Source organism: Neolamprologus multifasciatus, chromosome 17 (genome assembly GCF_963576455.1).
Source record: "Neolamprologus multifasciatus chromosome 17, fNeoMul1.2, whole genome shotgun sequence".
In the NCBI taxonomy this organism is placed as follows: Eukaryota; Metazoa; Chordata; class Actinopteri; order Cichliformes; family Cichlidae; genus Neolamprologus; species Neolamprologus multifasciatus.
Window position 1 is genome coordinate 27,527,878 of NC_140455.1, and position 15,911 is coordinate 27,543,788.

The window sequence follows — 15,911 nt, forward strand, 5'->3', positions numbered from 1 at the left end:
TGTGTCTCTCACCAAATGTTCGGCTCAAGACAATCAAAGATATCTACAATTGCTCTTGATAGATTCTGATTTAAACTGGCAAAAGGGAAGCAAGATGCTGACATAATCAACTCAAACGGTCCTTTAACACACAAAATGTGGACTCACAAAACTAAAAATAATTAGCTGAATTTATTAAACTAACACTTCTGTTTAAATGTTGTTAATGCATAGAAGGTGTAACTCGACCAGTAGGATTCTTCAATATCTGCACTTTAGCACAGTGTTTATAGTAATCGCTGTTCTATAAATAAATAAAGTGAGGCAGTGCTCTTCCTTTGATTGAGGTCCCTAATCTGAACTGTTAGCCAGCACTGCATATTGCAGTCTAAATTGTGCAAATAGGAAGGAATGTACAGAATAATCCAATTTTCCCCCTTAATGGCCTCATATGTCTGTCGCTGTTATACTATGAAAATTATTTTTTGAGTGATCAATTCAGGTAATATACCCCATGTACAAATCATATATATTTAAATTTTTGTACATGCTTGCAAAGGAATCACTCTGGCAGGCATCTGCATATTCACTAAACTGAATCCTGCTATTTGAATAAGATTGGTTCTTGCTTCAATAATGTATGACTCTCTGGTCAATTCCGGGCATCCCATTCCACTCAGACTGTCTTCATGTCTGATTGCGTCTTAATGAGAGTTTTCTATTATTAAAATTAATTTGATGGGATGGTATCTCCTGCTTCACCAACCAGGCATCCAAATCCACCCTACAGCTGAGAATCAATAAATTATAGTATAAATAAATTCAGGTGTAAATTGAGCAGGATTAATTATTAAAAGTGTCACTGTGGCATACAGTGTCTCTCCTTGGTCTTGATTGTAATTAATTCACATCTGTCAGCTGAAGTAAAACAAAAATTCACTCTAGAAGGAGATGTTTACAATGTATGTTGTCTGTCTTTCAAACTTTACCAATGTCACTGATCTGCCAATTCATGGTAGTAGTGTTACAAAAACCTGGCTATGCATAGATTAAGTGAAACACTGGTTACATATTTTAGGTTTTCGTTTTCTATTCTTTTGTTAAAATGCACATCATGCATCATTCTTTGCAAAACACCATGAAACCTCCATAGGCTTTTTGAGTCTGATACTAAACCCGCATAAGTTTTTGTGGTTCAAGCACCATATTCACAACAGATACAACTATGCATGCATTCAAAATGGTTTCAAACCTACAACTACGACTTTAAGTTGGGCACAATATTTTATGGAATTGGACACTGAAATAGACTATATATATATAGAGAGAGAGTGTATAAACAAAATATACACTCTATATTTTTTTAATGAAGAAGCTGGATATTAGAATTCCACATTGGGGATAAATAAAATGTGCAGGTACATAGGTAAGTAAATGTGTAAGTAAGTGTGTACGTAAGTAGATACATACGTATGTACTGTGTTTATCTACCTGTAATATGTATCTTTTATATCTGTTCGTCTGTGCCTACAAAGCTGCCTGATATCTTCGAAGCATAGCTTTAACTAGGTGCTGGAAAATCCTCAGAGATTTTGCTCCATATTTACAGTTGCTGCAGATTTATCAGCACTATATACATGATGAGCATCATCTGTTCTACCACATCCCAAAGGCGCTCTACTGGATTGAGAGCTGGTGATTGTGGAGGCCATTCGAGTACTGTAAACTAATCGTCACGTCAAAAATCAAGTTTGGGAATATCAGAGATTTGTGACATGGCACGCTATCCTGCTGGAAGCAGTCATCAGAAGATATAGTGGTCAAAATTGTCAGGTAGGCTGTTATGTTTATGTATATTTTCAGTGACCAAGAAAATATCCTTTTCACCAATACACCACTAACAACTGTTGATATAAGGCAGAATGGGTCCATGCTTTCAGTTTTCAAATTCTGACTCTACCATCTGAATGTCGCAGTAGAAATAGAAACTCATCAGACCAGGCAACATTATTCCAATTTTCCATTGTCCAATGAGCCCATCTGAGTTTAACTTTGGTGATACAGTTTTGTGCCACTGATCACTTACAAAACAGCAGTCCTCATCTCTTGCATGACCAGATCCCATTTGGAAAAGAAAAAACTTCAGTACAACAGCAAATGTTTAGGATATACAAAAAAGGATCATTCTTTCAATTTCTTTTCCATATAGAACTAGACATGTCACATGCCCTAGTCATTAGACTGCCAAACCCAAATGGAGATGGTAAATGGAGTGCATTTATATCATGCTTTTACCCAAAGTGCTTTAGTCTATAACAGTCAATTTTATATATAACCCCAATATAACAGTTGTCTCAGAGGGTTTATACAATCTGTACACCAACAATACAAAACCATCTGCCCCAGCAAACCCTTTCAAGAAAAAATAAATGGTTGAAACAACTGAGGAGAGATTCTTCTTAGGGGTAGAAATTCATGCAATGGATGCTCTGTGAAGGATAGCAAGATACACATACATCTATGTACACATGTTTAAAGACCTAAGAGAACCAACTGTCCAGAAAAGCAAATGTCATTACATCTTTCATTCCACCCAGCAGGGAATTAGGCAGCACACTGTGTATCCTGTTCTTTACTTGAAGAATTTGTTGCACGCTGTGACAGCAAGAGCTGTGTACGTATTTACCTGTCTGTCTACAAGTGCAGCTAAGGTCCAACAAGCCCTTCTTCCATCCTTTCTTTCCATCCCTTCCTCTGTCCCTTTTTCATTTGTTCTTCTCTCCACCTTCTCCAATCAGCGAGTGTAAGATTAAAAGTAAACACAAAGGCGACAGTCAAAGCCCCAAATAACGGTAAGACCAATGCTGATTAAAATTAGCCCTAGGATAGGAAAATACACCAAGCACTTTCTCTCTGATTAAATGTCTGAACTGTGTAAACTATTACAACCTTGCTCTAGTCTCTCTGTTGTCCTCTACACCCCCTGTCATTACATTTCCTCCAGATTCCATTTTCTCACCAGATTAAATTTTTTAATTATGCATGTGCTATCCAGGCACTTTATTGGTCAAAGCAGCTCTAGTTTTAGGAGCGTTTTATCGTACCAGTTATTTAGCTTAGATGAATTTAAGACAAACACCCCCCCCCCCCCCCAAACAAAACCAAACAAAACACACATATATTTGTCTTTGCCACACAGTTTGTTTTATGCCTCCAACATGGCTCTGAGCGATAGGAGTGTGGGCACGGGACCTCTGAGGGTGTCCTGTGTTGTATAATGATAGGATGTTGGTTATTAGTTACAGTAGGTTTGTTCCTGTTTTGTACACTAAATGTAGGTACACTGAACTTGAACTGCCATCATCAAAAACTAGTTTGAGATGAGCTTAGTGACATGGCACGTTATTCTCCCGAAAGCTTGCATGTTCAGCAAAAGTACTCAGGTAGGTGAGTATATGAAGCGCAAGAGGGGCTACTGGGTATTTGGTCTAAAGTGTGCCGAGAAAATATCCACAAACCATTAAACCATCACCAAATTTCTATTTAGTTATACTGATCTTTTGTCATTTGTAGCCTCCGTTTCCTATTTTTAAATGACAAGAGCAGCACCCAGTGTTTTGTGTTGCTGGAACCCATCTGCTTTGTGTTCTTCTGCATACTTTGGCTTAAACTCAGTGGTTTTTAAAATACTCAGACGAGAGAGTTTGGCAACAAGAACCATGTCGAGGAAAAGGTCGCTTAAATCACCTTTCGTCTCCATTCTGATGCTTGGTTTGAATTCCAGCAGGTCTTCATGACCATGTCTACACGCCTAAATGCTGCTGCCATGTGATCATTATTTTAGTTTAATGGCAGTCATCACTCTCATGAAACAACTGAATGAGACATCAAAGCAGTTTTTCTGGTCCAAGCTCCCTGAATACAGGATTCAATTTGGCTGTCATTTAGTTTTTCTGTTGTGCTTTTACTGAGATTTATTCCAGCAGGTGCTGTTGGCTAGGGTTTAAATAATCTGTGATTCATATTTTGTCTAGAAGTGGAAAGCCAGAACTAAATGAACTGACACAGAGTGCAATATGCAAGATACTTGGATCAATTCTGTTTCAGCAGATACGATAAATAACTGCATGAAATGTGTTTTCCATTATCGTGCTTCTGTCCATCACTATCATAATAAGAGGCTTGGTGAGGTACACTATAGTAAAGACCCAGTATTATTGTTATAAGCCGCATTCATTTTCCACACTGGTTCTGTGCGCCACTCTAATTTCAGCAACAGAACTGTTGTAATTCAATTACTGGTCCCGCAGCAGATGAAAATCCAGCGCATATTTATGTGTGTATGTGTGTATGTTTGGGATCCAGACCAGATAAGCAGTAGAAAATGGATGTAGGGATGCGTGTATCATCAACTTCACTGATATCTATGTGCAGCCAAATTGAACATGATGAGTCCAAACACATTTAAAATAACAACTGTGAGCCGAAACATCTGCAGTAATACGTGTGCTGCAACATGCAGATCTGCTCTGTATTGTGATAAAGAACATAAATAACTTTCCACTGACATCTCTTGTTAAAAAAAGGTAGAATACATTTTAACTTGAGGAAATCCCATAATTTTACTACTAAAATAAAGTGATTAATAAAGGTCTGGCCTTGAAGAAAAAGGGTGCATATAAATTCAATCTGGTTACATGACACTGAAGCTGAATTTTTATATTAAAAGTAGCAAACAAGTAGAGTAATTAAATACCAGAAAAAGAAGGATTACTATGAATCCTAAATTGTGAGAGAGCATCAATGTGAAGAAGTAGAGGAAATTTAAAAAAAATTTTTTTAAAAAAAGTAGTAGTAGTTGGGGTATCAACAGTACCTAAGCCAATATGTTTGACATTCCAGAGTCATAATCCTGTAACATTTATTGAGTTTTTCCCAGACAAAGTTCAATTCTATCTAAGATTCCATTAATGAATATGATAAATTAGAATTGCAAGGTCAGTGGAAGTCAAGTATTGATCACTTTCCAAGATAAGTGAACAACCATTATCCTTGAATTCGGCCAACAAATGAGGACAGCAAATGACTGGAAAAAAGATTAATTGAGAAGACAAGTCAGTGATTCTACAATAAAAATTGATTTAAGGAGATTTGAAGTATGACCTGTGAAAAACCAATGAAAGCATAGTGTCATGTTCACTGGGCTCAGTGTTAGGTTACACCTTAAAAACGGATTAGTTTTCCTGAGGATCTAAACAGAAAAGAGCAATATTAGTGTACGAGTACTGTTTTGGAGAGTTAGTAACAGCCTGCTGTAAATGCCCCATCACTCTTTTGAGTGGTCCAAGTGAGACTGAAAAATAACCTTGTCCTAACCATAATATATTCCACAGAGAAAGAGTGTAACATCACACATCACTTGGCAGGACCATGCCAGTCTTACACATATATTATCTGAACACGTGGCTTACAACACCTGCCAGTCCCGCCCCTAATATCCCACCCAGCATCACCTCCACACCCATGTCTCCCGCTAGACGTTTTTCCATTTGCACCTCTTCTCTCTCTCCCCTTTGGGGTGTACAAATCAGTTTGACAAGGAACACCACTTCTATCATCCCACTCTCTTCCACCTCTATCTTTCCCCGTTTCCTTCCCGTTGTGGGAATATGATGCTATTATGCATGAACAAGAAGCCCCTAATACAACATAGGCTTTTTTATGTACTTCAGACTGAGCATTGGGTATTAAGGTTGGGCAAGAAGGAAAGCTGTTTGTAACTACAATGCTTGTGCAGGGAGACTCAAACAGACTGTTTTCTGTGCCAGACACATTGTGAACAAGTCTATTTGAATATCAAAAGGGAAATAGGGAATGTGTGAAATAGATTTGGAACTGAGTTGATTGTGAACACTTCCAAAGAGAGAGGGGGAGGTCAGAGGTTGGAGTGTTGGCAGAAGGAGTATGTGCGCACACCTACAAGGAAATTGATAAGTTTAAAGTGTGTATGTTTGGTTATGTGCACATATGGGGCAAGTATGTGGCGACAGGCTGGCTTTGTGTACGGGGGGGCTGTCACTTCAAACATGCCCCGGGGCAAGGCAATATAGTACAAAATACAATGAGCGACCACGGCACAAAGAGAAATAAAATTTGAAAAAAAAATAAGGCGTTAAATGCGTTATGGTGTGTCGCAAGACTGTAGGAGTTATTAGGATTTATTCACACTTCACCTCCCAGATGACCACTGGCATACTCTGATGCCTTCACACAACAAAGACACAATAAAAAACTAAAGGAGGAGGGTGTAAACGTGTAGAGGCTGTGAGATAAGCAGAGGAATATGAGGGAGTGGTGACACATCTATGGCTAGAAAATTGCTATTTTCATCATTTATTCATAGGAAATGTGATTGAATCTGGATGAGGTTCTTTGATTCTGAAGCAGTGGTTTGCAAAGGCTAGCAGCATACCCACACACAGTATATGCACATTTAGACAGACAACTGAGGATTTGGTGTATAAAGGTTACACAACATATAAACTCTAACTTGCAGTCTCATATACATACATGCGTTCCAATCACATACTCCAGATGTGGCTACATATGGAGATGTAATAGAGTCTTTAGATGAAGCATTGGATTAATTGAACCGTTCAAGATGAGAAAGCAAGCAATTAAGTCCTCCAGTGTGTTTGAATGTGTATGTTGGGCATGTGACCATGTGCCTGTGTAGCTGTGTGCACATGTGTAACGATAGATGCGTGTGTATACAAAACTTGGGAGACATACATTACAGAGCATATTAATTTCAAACCCATTACAGATTTCTGATTGTGGAAAAGTTACAAAACCATAACACATTAATACTGCTACTCGCAATAATGTTTACTTACATTAGAGGCTGGAACTCGTACAACAGTACAACAAACACTGTAACCTTTCAGAACAAGTGTGTGTGTGTGTGTGTGTGTTTGGCATTATTTTTACTATTTGCAATTTTTGGCCTTAATTGATAGTGACAAACAAACGAGAGAGAGAAAATGTGTGACGAAATTAAGTGAATGGCATTCGCCAAAAGATCTGACCAGTCTGTCTCGCCGTTCAAAGCAAGCTTGTCGTCTACACGCCAGCTATTCATCTATCACATCACCCCAGAGTAGTGCTGCCAACGAATACTCTAAATTTGATTATAATAAGTATATTTTTTTAAAAGCAGCACTACCAGCAGGCATCTGTGTTCTGAGCTACATAGAATGCAAAGTTGCTGCTGGGGGCAGCATGCACTCTGTGGCAAAGTCAGAACAGCTGTGTGGTGTAGGGGCAGCTCTCACTCCTTCAAGCTTAAGTTACATTGCTGCAGGTGCAGAGATAAGGGAGAGAGAGGTATTTAGGGAGAATTTTTTAGACTACTGTTATTAGGGTAAGTAAGAGGAGGAATGTTACTTCAACACCTGACGGTGAGCTACAACGAGTCATTCTATTTTCCATTTTAAAGTTTTTAGCTTTTTTATTTCTGTAAAAAGTAAAAACATTAAAACAGATAAAAGGGGGGGAAAAGGAAAGTAGCTTAAAAATATACAGTGGGGAAATAAATTATTTGATTACCTGCTGAACTGGTAATCTTTCCCACTTACAAAATAATGAACAGACTTTATTTTTTATGGTAGTTTCATTTGAATAAAGAGAGAAAGAATATCAAACAAAAATCCAGTAAAAATGCTTTACATAGCTACAAGTTAGAGATTGATTTGTACGTCACTGAGCGAAATAATCATGTTAATCTTTACAGAAACTCTCTAAATCCTTTATCTTTCTTGGTTGCACTTTGATAACTTAAATTTTCTATAGGATGAGGTCTGGACACCTGCTTTTTTCTTAGCCACTCTTTTGTTGTCTAAGCAGTTTTTTTTGCGTCATTGCCATGCTGGAAGACCCATCGACAAACTATCTTCAGTGTTCTGACTTTACTGACTCTGAGAATGGTGTTTTTTGGGCCATACTCAGCATTTCTCTTCCTCCAAACACAGTGAGTCGAGTTGATGCCAAAGAGCTCAATTTTGGTTTCATCTTACCACAGGACTTGCTCCCAGACTCGGAATCATTTAGATATAAACTGGGAAACTTCAGAGGGGCCTGTACATGTGCCTTCTTAAGCAGCAGGACAATGCAAGATTCATTCTTCTTAATCCAGTGGTTTAAGAAGATTCAATGTCCATTATGCCGTTGTGTGTTACCAATGGTATTCTTACTGACTGTGGCCCCAGAACATAAACGAGCTCCTCCTCTGTGGTTGTGGGCTGATCCACCACCTCTCTCCTGATCAGCCGATGAGACAAGATCTGGCATGGTGCTCCAAGACTGTGCATTAGCTTAACAGTTAATAAGTAATTAACTTAACAGTTGTAAATCATGGCTTCAAAAAAACCAAATCTTCACAATTCAAAAGTCTCAAGTGATAAGACCCAATGGGGGTCAATTTAAACCTGCGACACTTCAAATAACAACTAACCTAACCTGGGTAAAGAGACTGCACTTAATGCACCTGATTTTGATCAGTAGATAACAAAACTGTGGAACCTTAACTGTGCTATATCAAAATATACTCAATAAGCCATATTAAATGGCTAACTTAGAAAAAGATTGATGCAATACAGGAGCCAGATGGCTTGATAAAGAAATATATTTCACAATTAATTGCCCTGTATAATTAATGCAAGCAAGCCCAATTATTTTATGTGTAAGTATGTAAAAGGCATGTCGGTGTTAAAATGAACGAACCTACAGAAGCAGTTGTGCCTCTTATTTTGGTTTGTGGAGGCAATGCAATATTAAAATGGTTAATTTTTTAATGAATGATGGCATTTGACTCTTTGGTCACTGTTTGACAAACCTACCCAAAAGCAAGTGTCTTTTATATTAATGTGATCACATATAAAATGTCAAGGATGCCCAATAGCTCAGGGGCTTTAAGATAATGATAACAGAAACTCAAAGTATTGTTAACTTTGTTCCAGAAATTTTGTTGAGAGCTGAAATAATTTTTCAGGATACACAAGAGAAAAGTGTAAAATATAACTCCCCTCAGTAGTCGTAGTTTATTCTTCCTCTGTGTTATTTTCTTATGCCCTAAGGGAACACAATGAGCTTTCACATTATCAAAAAGCAGCTAGGATGTCCTTGAGGCCTTTCGTAAAGGCAGAACAAATGGGGCCACACAGAAGACAGTCAGGTCATCGTGCTCCAAATGGCTCCACTGAGCCAGTCCTCTTTCATATTGCACCAGAATAGTAAGACCTCACTAAATAGAGGGTTCAGTTTCAAAAGAAAAGAAAAGAAAAGAAAAATCCTACACAAACTTAAAAACCCAGCCATGAATGCTGATTTTTCTATGTCACTCCTCTGTGCTTTTAATTGTGACACTAATTGCTGGTAACAGTTCAGCCTAATTACCTATGTGTCAGAAGATTAGCTAAACTCTAAAGCTTTGAGGATAGAAGAAGACCTAATCTAACTTGATTTGTATTTTATTTTTTTTAAAAAGCTTGGTATCTTTCAGTACTGTAGGTTAACAATAATCTGCATCTAAAATTATTCTTTGGCTTTTGTATTCCACACATGCTTATAAAAATAAATACAGAAAAGTCTGAAAGTAATTAGTCTGTTGAAACAGTTAAATAAGTCTACAAAGATAAAAAAATATTTCTTTGTTTTTGCTTTGGCCCTGAAATTCTGTAGTGGTGCATCTCCAGAAAGTATCACCAGAAAGTGCAAAATTCAAAAGTATCTGAAGTTGAGAAGTTTGTGCATTACCATTTTTATGCATTTGTTAACGGTGCATAGCTGGATTTAAAATGAACAATCAAACTCTTATTTCCAAGACTCTGTTGGTGAGCGTTTCAGTTAATAACTATATTGACTTGAAGCAGACCGTTGAGGGAAAAAAAAGGAGTTTAGGAAACTCCAAGTAAAAAGACAGAAGGACACACATGACTAAGCTTTAAGTGTTGAGTAATCCCAGAGCTAGAAGAATTAATCAACTCAATCTCTCATTGCTAACTCTTTTCCTCACCTTCCTTCCCTATGGTAAGTTTAATTTGAAGAGAGAGAGAGAAAAACTCCCTTTCCACACTGTCTCAATACATATTTTTCTAATTTCTTCCTTCAGAAAGCTCTTAATGGCTTCTTCGCTAGACCCTGATGAAAACAATGACTTTTAACCTCCCTCCTCCTTCATCCATCTTTCCCCTCCCTCCATCACAGCTGACTTATTTCACTTTCTAAATGATTTCTTACTCCTTCATTCTCTTTTCAGCCATTCAGGCCTTGGCCTGGGCTTGTGGTCGGCGCTACGCATTGTGACAGGTGAAATGAAAGCCCAGAGAAATCTCATCTTCTTATAAACCCTTGAGGCATTCAGCCAGTCAAAAAAAATATTTTTCCACCTTCTTTCTGAGGCACCGACAGATGGAAGAAGAAAAAAAAAGCGCCATTATATGAAGACCATTTGGGGGTTTTCCTTCATCGACAGTTAATCAGCGCTGCTCGTTTTGTAGCAGTGGGGAGCTGGGGTAGTAGATTTTGCATATATTTACAGACAGTGCAGTATGAGGGGCATTTCTTGTCAAGAAAAGAAGTACAGCCGGCATTGTAATTTCAGCCTTAAGCTAAATATCTAGACTAGCCTAATCAATGCCGCATTATTTATACAGTTTACCCCTGATAGTTATAAGAAGTTGTGCAGACAGTGTAGAGGATCTCTTTTGCACTTTTTTTTTTAAATCAACTAGTCTTTTCAAATTACCTTTTTATTTTATCTATACTATGTCAACAAGGTATTTGGTGTGGGGAAAAAAAGGCATAGCAACAGACAGCAGCAAACAGTGCTGTCAGGCATTGCTGATTGAAACCTCAAGGTCACAGGCAGAGGAGCAGAGCCAGGCAAAGAGAGGAGGAGGAGGAGAGGAAAGACATAGAGAAGAGAGAAGTCGGGGCAGCACAACAGTTTAGACTCTCCAGGGTCTGGCTGTGTAGCTCACTCACTGTGCTATTTTGTGCGTGTGTGAAAGTGTGAGTGAGAGGTTTTCAAGGCCTCTCCCTGTAGGCGGATTCTGCAAAGTCACCCCGCTCTGTGCATCTCGTCAATCTATCGCCATTTCCCTCTTCACACTCCTGTTGTCTGCCTTTCCTTTTTCTTAAGTGCGACTTCTCGAACTGCAGCATGTCCTCCCCATCTTCACAGCACTGTAGTCACATCTCTCTGACGCTATCATTCCTCCTCTTTACCAAACTTTTTCCATCACCATCCTTCCACCGCAGACACCTCTATCTTAGCCAAACATGACCTAATACCCCTCACCCTCCTCAACCTTCTTCTATTGTGTTCCTATTCAAAGCAAGGTCCACGTCTTTATGTCTTTTTTACAGTTTTTCTTCCATAACCGCTGTCCTTCTTTTCATCCATTTAGATGACCTCTCTATGTTCATGCTGCTCTTTTATTATCACACAAGTTGAAAAAATTCTTATCCAATTCATTCCATTGCTATTCCGTCAGTACTTTTCACACCATCTGGCCATGTCATACCTTTTTATCTCTTCCTCCTGCCATCAATCCACACTTATCATATACCAAGAAATGGTTGGAAACTTAAAGGAAAATAAGAAGATTAAGTGTATTAAGGTGTGAACTTCTGACCATCACGGTGAAAAGGATTGTCTTACATGTCAGGTGTTCAATTAAGCTGAGAACTAGGACTGCTGAAGCCATAGCATATGAGTCATAGTTTTCAATTATCGTTGTTCCCTTCTATCAGTATAGAAATGGTTCATCACAGAACAAGGGTGACCAGTCAGAACAAATTTGTACCGATTCCAAGCAATCGTTTTCTCTGAGGGGACAAGTGGACCAAACCACCCCGTAAAAATGTCTACCACAGCATAACAGAGACACCCGATGTCCTCACTATAGGTTCAAGGGTTCAGGTTTTGCTTTCAGTCTGTCCCTTGTCTGTATTAGAGAATCAGCTCTCTCCCTCTCTACTTTAAACTGCTCAGTTCATCCATCCATCCCTCTCCTCACCTTGTAATTCTCCACTCTTGCTGTAGAGCTCTCGCCTCTGTTCTCTCAGGTAGGCACTCATGCTGATGGCATGGGATGATGATTCAAACCTACAAAAGGCAAAAGGTTCAACAAGGGGGAACAACATATCAGCATAATACTCAAAGGTGTGAAAATGAGACATACATGGAATTTAAATCCAGAATTTCATACATAAACACATTTTGTAAAGTTAGTAGTAACTGTTGCTGTACAGATGTACGAAAGGTAAAACTATTCTGATTTTCCTTAATAACTGGCATATAGTGTTGCAACTGTGGGTTAAGTACCCGTGAGCTAAGCTTCAATGTGCTGTAAGTGGGCAGCATCAGACCATTTTTTCTAATCTTGGCTTTGTATGATATTATTGAGAAGGGATATCCTTTAACGCTGCAATAGGGAGCCAATCAGAGGAAATACTTTTTTTAAAGGGACTTTGACCTTAAGTGAGTTAAAACAGCTTATTTCATAATAGATGAGTGCAGCAAGACCCAGTAAAAGACAAATAATAATTCTTTTGAAGAATAATAATTCTTTAGTTATAATCCAACTAGAAAAATATGAAGCTGGAAATGGGCATTGTAGATCCCCTTTAATTAGTTGAGAAATACATGACTGATTAATGGTTAGCTAAGGACCCTTCACATAAAAACATGCTAAGAGCTCGATACCGCTCCTCTGTTATCCTCAGTGCACCGCTAATAGGAAGAAACACACCGCTCTACAAGTACAGTTAAGAATAGCTGGTCTCAAAGTATAATTCAACAGATTTTAAGCTACATAGATCATTAGACTCTGGTGTTTTATTTTTTGTGTTTCACATGCTTTTCTTTCTTGCCTTTTTTTTCAAACTTGGATTAACACAAACATTAGAGAAAGTAATGTGATCCTTACTTGAAGAGCGACTGCTTGGCACGCTGTGGTTTTTTCTTTGCAAAAAAGGCAGCAAACTCACTGCCAGTGCTCGCATAGGAGTGCTGAGCTGAGGGCTCCGTAGCACTGCGGCTGTTCTTCACATCCAAGTACTCCATAAGCAGAACCTAAGCAATACAAAAAACAATGAGTGAAAACATAAAAATCTGAAGAAACAGTTTTTAAGAACTAAAAATTGTTTCTAATGCAGGGGAAATATATTTAAGTCAATCTAATCACAAGGTAAATGTAGCCAAAATGCATGGTACACAAAAACAAAGAACTGGAGGAACATTTTGCAAATAATTAGCGACAGGTCAGTAACATGATTGGGTATATAAAGAACATCTTAGAGAGGCAGAGATTCTCAGAAGTAATGAGGGCTAGAGGTTCACCAATATGCAAAAATTACAAATAGTGGTGAAGACGCTGAATATCTCATCATTTACGTTACATAACCTCATCAAAAGGTTCTGAGAATATGGAAGAAATATATGTATGCAAAGCCTAAAATCAATACTGGATCTTCAGGCCCTCAGGCGGCGCTGCACTAAAGACAGGCATGTTATGGAAATCATTGCATGGGCCATCCACAAGGTTAAAATGTTATCATGCAAAGAAGATGCCAGTAAGTTAACGCTAAACGACGTACTGCATCTATTACAGAGGCATGGCAGTATAGAGGAGTCCAGCTGCTGAATTTGCCTGTTTCTAAACTAAAAACTTTTGGTTTATCATTAATAATAAAACAAAGAAGAATCAGGAATGTTGAGCAACTTTGTCAGATAACAATAAAACACACTCCTCTCTAAAAAGTCCAGCAACTGGTCTCTGGAGTAAATATTTTAGTGTTTTCTTTTAGTTGGTCTGCAGAAATAATGCAGTAAGAATCACAACCAATTATTAACTTTTAAATATTTTCATTATTTACATTTTTTAACATTTTTTCTGCTGTACAAAAATAGCACAAGCAGTGCACAAGTTAAACATCTATTTCAAGGGGCTGTTTCTTAGTAACAGTAAAAATGAGATTTGTGATAATAAAATGTACATTTATATAACAATTATGCAAACTCATCTTAAGGAGTCTTTCTGAATAAAACTTTTTTTTTTAAATGTCACAAAGTCACCTGTATCATGTTTTAATGTAAAATGATGAAACTCCTTTTTTTGTTGTTCTTATATGTATACCATTTATATGCTTTATCTTAATACTACCTAAACTCTGATATGGTAACATGAAGTGCTTAGGCTTACTAATGACTCACAATCGTATCCTTGGAGCTTGACCCTCCTGCTCAGTTCTGTTGTCAGATTATTCATGTAGAGCTTTTTTTATATCCTAAGGTCTTTGTACAGCAGGTGTCTTTATTGATAACAGGAAAAAGAAAATAGCCTCATTGTCATGTCTAGTTTGGTTATAAAAAAATGACTTCAAAAACTTATGAGTTAGATATTAACTTTTTGGATAATTTGGGTTTTCATAGCCAGACTTACAGAAAGATCACATGCTGCTACATGCTGTCCACGTGACTTTGCTTTTGTCTTTTTTTTTTGTTTTGATTTCTTATTTAATTTTTATATAGCTTTATATGACTGTTGATCTATACACTGTTGAGATTGCACTAAATTTCACTGTACATGTTACAGTGACAATAAATATGTTTCCATTTTATATCCTATTCTAGTACTGCTGCTCAATGAAGAGCTTTAAAGCAAAGCTTTATTGCAAAAAAAATAACCAATGTAGATTTGTTTGTTGTTGTTTTTTTCCCTTTGATTTCTTGACAGTTCTTGTGGCAGCTGTGGAGAAACATCTATTTTCTAGAATACTATTATTTTTGGTTGAATAAACCCACAAACCTTTTGGTGACTCATGCGTTCATATCACATCTGATGGGAAATTGAAACTTTAGATGACTTTTTTTTGCAGATAGAGTCTGCTAAAAAAAAAAAAAAAGACTAAACAAAACAAAACAAAAAAGGGCTGGTATAAACTTTATATTTTTTTATATTTTTTGTGGCCTTCAGCATAAACATGCATCACAAATAATTATGAAGAACAGACCTCTGGACAGAAGGCAGCCAACGACATGACTGGGCACTATTGATGACTGCCGAAAAAAATTCTTGTCATCTATTTCTCTGATCTGTCTGCGTGATCCATGGTGAGATCTATCAACGTCTTATCATGCTTCATAAAAATCTTATCAATTTCTAACAATAGTCCAGAACAAGCACACTGAAACACTGGCCAGACTCAGAAAGTTCACTTCCTCTCCTTTATCATTCTATCTGCACATTCCGTCTGTTTCTTTCATTGTCTCATTTTTCAAAATCTCTTAGGGCGTCATCTCTCATTTCTCACATTTCTATTTTTTCTCTGTTGCTCTCTCTACCTCATCTTTTCCTTTCTCTCTCACCCTTCTTCATTTCTCTCTCTCTCTGTGAATACATATGTTCTAAAATAGCTTCCCATATCTAATAGCTTCATAATTTAGAAGGGCCATTTAGCCTGTGTGTGTCTAATTCTGAGACGCAGTGTGGGTCAGCCCAGAATGGGACAGGAGTAATGGCTGAGCAGATGGAGATCCATCCCAACCATAATGATGTAATTAACACTGCGGAGAGCACCCCTCCCATCAAGTACGGGAAAGCCTTCAGTCACTAAAATTCATATTAATCCAAGTGCACATCCATGGAAATATGATGTGGATCGCATCATCTCAGGTAAAATCTTGTGTTAGATTTAGTTAAATGCAGATGTTTTACTGGAAATTTTTTAAAATGCCTTTTAAGCCAAAATGGACCCAAAATGAAAAGGACCCAAAAATCTTTTATAACTTACAACATATAAATTAAACAAGACTGAAAATATGGGTTTTGGTCACAGACACTCGTGTAAATACACAAGCTAACTGT

At 37.7% G+C, this 15,911-nt stretch overlaps 1 protein-coding gene across 1 annotated transcript in view; it reads right to left on the reverse strand.

Moving 5' to 3' along the window:
• Positions 1 to 15,911, reverse strand: part of exoc4 (exocyst complex component 4) — a 135,029-nt gene that overhangs the window by 94,742 nt on the left and 24,376 nt on the right. The window contains exons 9-10 of the mRNA XM_085138404.1: positions 12,972 to 13,117; positions 12,060 to 12,148 (exon numbers count right to left, since the gene is read on the reverse strand). Coding sequence (XP_084994530.1) covers positions 12,060 to 12,148; positions 12,972 to 13,117 — 235 coding nt within the window. The remainder of the gene's footprint in view (positions 1 to 12,059; positions 12,149 to 12,971; positions 13,118 to 15,911) is intronic.